General features: G+C 40.5%; 1 protein-coding gene and 1 long non-coding RNA gene across 6 annotated transcripts in view; one reads left to right on the top strand and one right to left on the bottom strand.

The window, feature by feature from the left end:
- Positions 1–10,000, top strand: part of Bnc2 (basonuclin 2) — a 402,776-nt gene that overhangs the window by 62,370 nt on the left and 330,406 nt on the right. For 3 of the 5 annotated variants that reach the window (XM_029476261.1, XM_029476259.1, XM_029476263.1), the window contains exon 2: positions 2,329–2,417. The exons of the other annotated variants lie outside the window; for them this stretch is intronic. In XM_029476261.1, coding sequence (XP_029332121.1) covers positions 2,394–2,417 — 24 coding nt within the window. In that variant the 5' untranslated portion in view covers positions 2,329–2,393. The remainder of the gene's footprint in view (positions 1–2,328; positions 2,418–10,000) is intronic. 5 annotated transcript variants of the gene reach the window in all.
- LOC110292833 overlaps positions 9,679–10,000 on the bottom strand; it is a 6,758-nt gene continuing 6,436 nt past the window's right edge. Inside the window, exon 3 of the long non-coding RNA XR_002377749.2 lies at positions 9,679–9,811. This is a non-coding gene — a long non-coding RNA (uncharacterized LOC110292833). The remainder of the gene's footprint in view (positions 9,812–10,000) is intronic.

Below are 10,000 nucleotides of genomic sequence, written 5' to 3'. Positions count from 1 at the left end.
ATTATGTGTGCTGAAGTTAATTTTTATACACCAGATGTTGTGTGTTCTGGTTGTAGATCCTGGGCCTTGGTTTTATTCAGTGACAAAGAGAGGTGTCTTGTTATTTGTGTTCTTGTGTGTCGCTTGACACTGGGGACATGCCAGGACATGTACATTGAATTGTTCTGTGAACATAGCTGAATATTCTCCACAGTCCTAGATGGTAGAGCTTTTCATTAGGGTTATGTGGTACATTATTCTGCCTCCAAGTCATAAGACTACACAGCATATTTCTGTTCTGTATGTTGCAGTCAACTGGAACAGATATTTTTACATCTTTTGGGGGGGATAATTCATATAGCTTTTTTTTCTTTTTCCATTTTTTATTAGGTAGTTTCTTCATTTACATTTCAAATGCTATCCCGAAAGTCCCCTATACCCTCCCCTCCCTTTTCCCCTATCCACTCACTCCCACTTCTTGGCGCTGGTGTTCCCTTGTACTGGGGCAACCCAATCACAAAAGAACTTGCATGATATTTTTATATCTAAACCCATCTGAACACAGAAAACGTACAGTAAGAATGCAGTAGAAATGCTGAAAACGATGCACACGTAGGGGGCACTTCTTACTAGTGGAGCTTACAAACCTAAGGCGTGGATGAGTTGGTGAGCAAATGCTGTGTGACCGTGACGACCTGGAGTGTTATAATAAACTCCTGCAGACTTTGTAAGCCCTATGCACATAGTTCTTTAGCAATTAACCAAGTTACTAAATGTTTGCATTTTATAAAACTTGTTTTTAAATGCTCAAATCTTATACTTAGCTTAATATACATTGTACAGGGCTATTTGTTTTCAAGAATTTTTTATTTAAAAACTTTTTTTGATTAAGCCTAAGTCTGAAACAGTGTCAGAATCACATCTTGTTATTCTGGAAAGTCTTCCGTGGTTGTGACAAGATGAAGATCCCCTTTGCTTGGAACCTTCTCTCGAGTCCTTCTGTGGACTGCCTGAGGATTCCTTTCAGAAATATGTCTTATAGTAGTTTCTCTGGTTTGTTTGTTTGTTTGTTTCTTTGTTTCTTTGTTTGTTTCTCTCTCTCTCTCTCTCTCTCTCTCTCTCTCTCTCTCTTTCTCCTTCTCCTCCTCCTCCTCCTCCTCCTCCTCCTCCTCCTTCTTCTTCTTCTTCTTCTTCTTCTTCTTCTTCTTCTTCTTCTTCTTCTTCTTCTTCTTCAAATCATATATTTATTTGTAAGTAGATAATTTACCATGAATATTTTGCTCCAACAATAAGGCCTTCATTTTCTTGTCCTTCAGTGTCTTTTTTTTTCCAACTATGTGTACATTAGATAATTTTATAAAAATCACTTCATGGCAGTCTGTGGGACCACAGTGTACACATGGTCTATTGTCAAATGAAACATTGTCTGAACAGCTAGCGGTCACACACAGCCACTTGATGTTTGGATTGGTAGTGTGTATAGCCATATATCCTATATCCACAGGGTTTCTGATCACCAAAGATAGCAGTTGTTTTAAACTGATATATCATAGCTTACCATTATTGTCATTATTACGGTATAGGTCGTATATATGTGTGTGTGTGTATATATATATATATATATATATACACTATATTTACTTGTATTTATATTGCTCATCAGTGTACTTGTGTAAAATAAACATTCTTACATGGTAGGCAGCATTGAAGGGAAGGTTTAGAATGCCTTTGTCAAATCTGTAGTTTAGTGGAGTATGTAAAACAAACAGTGCCTACTGTGTGATAAACGCCAAAGAGCTAATCAGTTCTGGATATTACTCTCAGTTAGAACTCACCTTAACTGTCCTAAATTACAGCTACTTGGAAAGATATGTAGAAGTCTAGTGTTTTGAGTCAGTAGATTTGTAACCTGTGAAGTGTTATCCTGGAGTTAGTGCATCTAACTTCTGAGCTTTCCAGTCATTGTCTGTGCAGTAAGGATGCCAGTAGTGCTTTTCTTTTGGGTAATATGAGAATATAGGAATACCTTTTGTAAATTTATATGCAGTTCATTAACTTACTAAGGTGTTCTTGCCAAATGACCTAAATTAGGAGGAGGGTGATTTGGATCAAGTCCCTGAGTTCACTGTCTAGAGTCAAATTACATTTGTCCATTCTACTTGGAAGGAGGGGGGGGGCATCAAAGATGTATGGTTTTAATCTTATTTTTGTTAGAGGCTATGACTACTCTAACCCCCATAGCTTCAATTAAAAAACTTGAAAATAGTTCATTTTTCTGTTCTAATTACTTGGCAGAAATTTAGAATAGAAAGAAACTAGTACCAACCAACCTTTCCTTTGCACTTACAGATCAACAAAAGAGATTCTTGGGTCCTAGAGACCAAAGAAAGAATCAGCAGGAAGGCCCAGGGTGAATGATGGATTGCAGAGCCTGGCTGGTAATTACTTTCACTGAGCTAAAACATTAACTTGATACATGGGAGCAAGGCCAGATGAAAATCAGGAGCTGGACCTCTTCCTCCCTATGGACTGCCCATGCTTACCTTGTGGAGGTAGTTGTTTCTTTGGTGGGAGAGTCCAGTCCAGCTTCCTTTCCTGAGGCATGACATGGATTTTCATCTACCACCATGTAGACAAGGAGTGGTACCTTTGTTTTGGCTGTTGTCATGATGTGTGTTTAAGTCAGCCTGCTTTCTGAGATGGCAAGAACTCCACAGTTTTTCTCAAGACTTTTTAGTAGGATACCAGATATTAACAGAGATTTACTCGTCTTGGGGCTCAGCTATATATATATTTTTTAATTTTTCATAGTGTGGGCTGTTGAACCCACAGCCTTGGGCATGGTTGATAAGCTTCTTAGCATTTAACGCCATTCTGGACTTTGAAGGCTTAGGTTTTGGATATTTGTAACATGTCTACTAAACAGATTTCTTACATTGAAGTGGAGAATGTTGTTCTCTTCAGAAGAGCTAGGGGATATTTTTAATGACATAGGATAGTTATTAGTATTCACTACCTTGCTGTCTAGGAAAGCGTGTGAGTCCATGGTGAAGCTCAGGATGTGCTGATGAATCCCTGTAGTTTTCATGCAAGCATGCTTTCGGGTGGCCATAGACGGTGAAGCACGTGAGAATGCAGTCAGGGCTCTGTGCTCTTCATGTCTGCCATCACAGCATACAGTAGATTTGAACTCCAGTTTTCTGAGTTCAAGTTGATTATCACCTCATGGGAATGACAGTTATTGTCTTGAGAGGCTTATAGTAGATTAAATCTTAAAACCTGTACTAAAGACAGAAATGGCACTAGATCTTGAACACTCCCAGACTGTTTACTTTTGTTATTCTTATCATGCTCCATTTCTTCAACCACCATGTTTTATGCTGGTCAGGCAGTTCTCTGTCGCGCGCCATATTGTTGAAAGTCTAACTTTCTGATAACAGAGTCCATGGTTTCTTGCCATCCCCCAAAGAGGCTGACCTGAACATCTATCGCTGTACTAACCAAAAGGGGTATTTACTGCTCTAGCCTGCCAGGGTGGGGGTACTTACTGCTCTAGCCTGCCAGGGTGGCCATACTTTAGACTGTATGAAAAGAATGCTTATCAGGGTTGATGTTTCTGACATTCATGGAGAGCCAGAAGGGAAGATAATGGATATTGAATTTACAGATGTTGTAAATTCTAATGTTAGATTTTGTATTTTGTGTATTTATGAGTTAGTTATATTTCTGACATAAACATTTTGCACATGTGATTCTACAAATATATTCTCTTACAACAGACATTCTGTGGAAGCATGATTTCACTGTTGAGACATCTAACATACTTTGTTTTCTTAGACATCTAAATTGGAGGTATACTATTTCAAGTATCCATAAATACTCAGTCTAGCCAAGATAAAAGTTTAAGTTGTAAGGCTTCAATTATAAAATGTGTTAGGATGCGGTTCCTTTTTTTCCTTTTAATTAGATATTTACTTTATTTACATTTCAAATGTTCCTTTTCCTGGTTTCCCCACTGAAACCCCCTCTCCGCCTTCCCCCTGCTCACCAACACACCCACACCCACTTTCTGGCCCTGACATTCCCCTACACTAGGGCATAGAGTCTTTACAGGACCAAGGAACTCTCCTCCATTGATGCCCAACTAGGCCATCTTCTGCTACATATGCAGCTGGAGCCATGAATCCCACCATGTGTACCTTAGTTGGTGGTATAGTTCCTGGGAGCTCTGGGGGTACTGCTTAGTTCATATTGTTGTTCCTTGGGATGAGGTTTCTTTAAAGAGCTGAATTGTGTGGAATTTTAAATGGCACGAGAATATTATTGATAAAAAGGAGCACTTATTAAACATTAATTGAATCAGCGGTGACACTGTTAGTTGGTTTCCTCTCTGTGGGATGTCCTGTTGACTCATTGCCAACATAGCTTAGTAGAAGGAACACAGGCTGTGGAATAATACTGGTTTGGTGGTTTGCCTATTCTCTTTTCTTTCATGCTTTGGAATTGGGTGTATTGTTTCCCCAAATCTTCATTATCACAAACTTGGATCACAGGGCTGTAGATGGTCCAAGTGGTTAAAGACACTGTTCCTCTTGAAGAGGATCAACCTGGGGCTTGATTTCCAGCACCCATGGTGGCTCATAATGTCTGTAACAGGCATTCATGTGGTACACAAAGCATCCATACACATAAAATAAAATAAATGTGATTTTTTTATTATTATTATTTTTTTTTTTTTAGTGAGGGTGCTACTTTCTTTGCAAGATTCCTAATCTTGAAGTGACCTGCTCTATCTTTTTTTGTTTTCACCACAACATTTCCTTCAACCCCTTTCCTATATTTCGGAGGAATCAAATCATAGCAAAAGGGAAATTGGGACGTTTTTGTTTTTATACTAGCATTTTCTGTAGTTAGCCTTGTAAATCATGTCTTTACTGTGTAACTCTTGGCTCCTATAAATCTCAGGCCCTTGGGAATGAAACCCATGACAATCATGAAGTGTCTTACTTCAAAAGATGAGAAAACCAAGGAACTCCAATATTCTCTGCAGCAGAGTTGTGTTTGTGCCTCTCCTTAGCGTCACCTGGGGACGTGGAGAACAGCATCCACCTCTTACTGGCAGTGGCATGCATGGCTTGGAGGAAGCTTTGGGATTGAGCAGAGGGTTATAATTGTGTGACTTCTGGCCTCCCTGGACCATTCTTTCCCCTTCCAGGATTCCTGTAACTGTCATTCATCAGATGGTTCAGACTCCCAAATGTTTCTAATAATGCAGTGATGTCAGGAGTATGGTTTTTTTTTTGTTTTTGTTTTTTGTTTTTAAAGGCTGGGATTAGTTAGCAGTTACGGTTTTTCTTCAAGCATCTTTGGAGTGGAGAAACTTCTGTCAAACATGGAGACCTCTTTTCTGTCTTCCCTAGAGTTTTCCCACTCCTTTTGCTAACTTACCCCACCATCATTGCTTTGGAATCTCCACCCTACAAAAGTTAGAAATTACTCTGTCAACATTGATAATCTCAATTATACTCAGTCTCCACTTCAATACCACTCTTTCTGGGGATCTTTATAGGACATTTCATCTTTCTTGGGTCAGTTAAAGGCCTCAAGGAGGTTGGAAATTGGTCTAGACAGTGGATGAGCCCTGTGAAGAGTGAGTGATTCAAGCCTTGGGGGTTTCCTGAGATAGATCCTGAATTATACCTGGTATTATTTGAATGCCTGATGTAAAGGCATTTAGTTATCAGAACAGATGCTCCAATGGAAAGAACAAGGGGGCAAGGCACAGGGGTATGTGCTACAGTTCAGCTTAAAAATAAGAAAGACGTCATAAATTTACATTCGTACTTGTTTCCATGCTTAGGGTGGGTGCTGTCTGTATGGCACAGACACAGGAGGGTGGCTGATGAGCTCAGAAGCTTTTTTTACTCTCTGGTTTTTAGGGTACTAGGTTTTCATCATTGTCTTAGTTACTTTTATATTGCTGTGCTAAAATGCCATGACCCAGGCAACTTATAAGTTTTTGAGGTCCATACTTCCAGAGGGTTAAAGTCTATGACCAGTGAGCATGGCATCAGGCAGGCAAGCATGGTGCTGGAGCAGTAGCTGGGAGCTTACCTCTCATACACATGTGAAGGAGAGGGAGAACTAATTGGTAATGGTATGGACTTTTGACACCTCAGAACCCACCGCTAGTGACACATCCTCTACAGCAAGGCCACGCCTCCATCCATCCTCATCAGTTCCACCAGCTAGAGAGCAAGCATTCAAATACATGAGCCTCTGTGAACTACTCTCATTCAGACTACCACAATCATCATAAGTTTGAAAACATAAAAACCATAATGGCCGCATGTGTGTCCCTGTGCACTACATGTGTGTCCAGGTACATGCATGTGTGTTTACCTGTATGTCTTCTGTCACGTGACTTGACCCTGATACTACTTTTTACTTATTCTTGTCTCATACAATGAATTCTGACTACAGCCTCCCCTTCGTCTACAGCTCCCAGTTTCTCCCCAACATCTTTTCTCCCCTACCATCTTTCTGAAAAGAACAAATCTCCCAGGGATATCAACTTAACATGCCATAAAAAGATAAAATAAGACTTTGTGCAAACCCTTACTCATATCAAGGCTGGAAAAGGAAACCCAGTCAGAGGAAAAGGACCCTAGGAGCAGGCAAAGGAGTCCGAGACACCCTCACTAATACTGTTAGGAGGCCCATTTAAGCCCCAAGTTAAACATCCATAAGATGTATGCAGGGGATCGAGTGAAGAGCCATGTAGGCTCCATAATTGCCCCTTCAGTTTCTTTGATCCCCTATGAGCCCTGCTTAGTAGATTTTGTGGGTCATGATCTCCTGGCATCCTTAAACACTGATCCTACAATTCTTCCTCCTCTTTGGTGGGGTTCCCTGAGCTCTGCCTAACTTTGGCTATAGGTTTCTGCATCTGCTCTCATTAGCTGCCTGAGGAAGCCTCTCTGGTGATTGGGCTAGGTACAAATCTATGAGTATAACAGAACAGCATTCATTAGCAATTATTTCATTGGCTTTCATTTTTTGCCAGGTGTGTTTGGTTCTACCTTAGGTGTCTGTGCCATCTAGCTTCTACTTCCTGGCCATCCAGGCAGTGCTGGGCATGGTCCCCCTCTCCTGGTGTAGGCCCCAAGTTAGACTAGTCATTGGTTGGCCACTTTCACAAGTTCTGAGTCATCATCTCCTAGTACCTCTTACAGGCACGACAGTTTGTAGGTTGAAGATTATATGTCTGGGTTGGTGTTCCAGTGCTACTACTGGAAGCCTTGCCTGGTTGCAGTATAGAAGATGGCCAGTTGAGGCTCTGTGTCCTTCATTAGTAGGAGTTCTTGCTAGGATTCTCCTCAAAAGTTCTTGGAAGTTTCTACTATACTGGGTTTCTCCATCACCCTCTAAATGCTCCCCAACTCCAGTTGTCTTTCCCTATATTCTCTCCCTCTGTCACTCCATCTCTAACCCAACTCCTCATGTCATAGAATGCCAACATCTAAAATACGGAAAGAACTCAAACTATGCATCAACAAACCAAATATTCCAATTAAAAATAAGATACAGACTTAAACAGAGACTTTCAAATAGTGGAATCTCAAATGGCTGAGAAACACTTAAAGAAACATTTAACATTCTTAGCCATCAGGGAAATGCAAATCAAATATACTTTCAGATTTCATCTTATATCTGTCAGAATGGCTAAGACCAATAACACAAGTACCAGCCCATGCTGGCGAGGATGTGGAGCAAGGGGAACACTCCCCCATCCCTGGAGGGAGTGCAAACTTCCACAGTCTCTTTGGAAGTCAATATGGCTGTTTCTCAGAAAATTTGGAATTGATTAAGACACAGCTATACCACTCCTGGGCACACACCCAAAGACACTCCATCTTATCACAAAGACACTTGCTCAACTGTGTTTATAGCTGCTTTATTCATAATGGTCAGAAACTGGAAACAACCTAGATGTTTCTCAGCCAAAGAATGAATAAAGGAGATATACATTAAACTATGGAATATTACTCAGATGTTAAAAAAAAAATGACAGCCCATGACATTTTCAGACAAATAGATGGAACAACAAACAAACAAACAGACACACAGACAAACAAACAGACCATCATCCTGAGCAAGGCAACCCAGACCCAGAAAGGCAAGCATAAGTGGTTATTAGTTGTTAAGGATAATGATACTGCAGTTCACAGGCCCACAGAGGGTACATAACAAGGAGGGAGGGCTCTGGTGGGCGTGGTGTACATGGATCTTCCTGGGAAGGGAAAACAGAGTAGACTTTGTAGTTGGACTGGGGGCAGGTGGGAATAGGAACAGGAGTGACACTATTTTTCAAGGAAAGGAAAAGTTGCCTAATCGAGAAAGGACAGTTAATTTATCAAATACATGCATGCATACATACATACCATACATACGTACATACATGATTCATTGACTGATCTAAATCTCTATGTTCTTCCCCCAATGCTAATTCCCCATAGCAAAGACTTACTATAGAGAGGCAGGGATCATACTGGAAAGTGTAAAATTAATGATAACGTAGACTGTTGTTCTGATTGCTTTTGTTGGCTGAGAAATCCCTCTTTTTTAAATGCTGTGTTGAGTCTTACAGTAGGAAAACAGTTCCCTGTCCTCTGGTATTCCCGATATCTAATGGTAAAGTATTTTCTTAGCCACTGCTGGATACTGATGGAACTCTCTCTTTTCCTTCCTTCCACGGGGCAACCCCTCAATAGTTTTCAGACGGATCTTTACAAATAATTGAGGCAAGTACTTGTGCCTAACATTGAAACCTCTGATGCCCATGCATGCCCCCTCTTTCCAGGTGGCATAGTGTGGACCAGGAACTTGAGGGTCCTAGATCTCAACAAAGAGGGAGGAGCCTCACGATTTCAGTTATAGAGACGGGCAGCCTTGAGAGTAGTCAATGGACTGAGTTTTCTCCAGTGCTTTCCAAGAGGGACTATGCTAGGAGCGGGAAGTGATTACCTCCTACCTACAGTTTAAAACATTAACTGCTTGCAGTAAGGCTGTGGCACTCAAAAAAGGCAATGAGACATCCCTCCCTTCTGAGGGAGACTCTTACCACAGTGAGAGAGGCAGAAGCTGTGATGGGTACTCAGCATTGGGCATCACCCCTGACTTACTGTTTCATTATCTTAAGTTCCCTTCCTAGAATTCTCACCCTCAGTGCAGAAGCTACCGACCTGCCATCAGCTCATGCTAGGCCTGCCGTTGTGATTTCTGACTCAAAAAGGAGCATAGTTATTCCTATTCTTTATGGTGCTGGCCAGAGCTAAATCTGCTTTCTTAGTGCTTTGGGCCTCCTTCCTGCCTTCGAAGCTTTTGTGTCTGCCTTGTACCTGTTTTCTTCCATGTGGTCGACCTCCAACTTGGCTTAACTCGAACGCTTCTCTGTTCCATTCTCTGACAGCTGCTGAGGTTTACAGCTTACCTGCTTTCAAGGGTTTCTTTTCAACTTCAGTAAAATTTTCTTTGAACATCTAACAACAAGTCACATAATGCATTCAATTTCAGTAGAATTTATTTATTTATTTATTTATTTAATGATGTTGCAAGCCTTGGTTGGCAAGCTCTCCTTTCTGGTAAGATGGTGAAGTAGACGGTTTTCTCCCCACATGGAAGCCCACTGATGGTGAAGTCACCGTATTAACTAACTTGTTTTTACTTCTCGTGTCACCTTCTTGGAAGATGTGGTAGAGTAAACTGTTATTTTATCTCTGCTGCTTACAGACTGCGCCTCTTTCCTTAGTCATCTTACTTCTGCTTTGGGCTGTTAGGATGACAGAGAAAGCCTGTTTTTTTTTTTTTAATTTAAAATTTAATTATTTTAGATTTTAAGCAATCTGGACAAAACTGTAAGACATTAAATTTGTAAGACAATTGTACTTTAGGTAATTCCATAAATGTGTATGATTTATATTTTTTAATTTTTTAAATATTTTTTTATTCCATATTTTCC

This window comes from Mus caroli, chromosome 4, assembly GCF_900094665.2.
Source record: "Mus caroli chromosome 4, CAROLI_EIJ_v1.1, whole genome shotgun sequence".
Lineage (NCBI taxonomy): Eukaryota > Metazoa > Chordata > Mammalia > Rodentia > Muridae > Mus > Mus caroli.
Note: the sequence above shows the minus strand (reverse complement) of the source record. Positions and strands in the feature narration are given on the sequence as shown.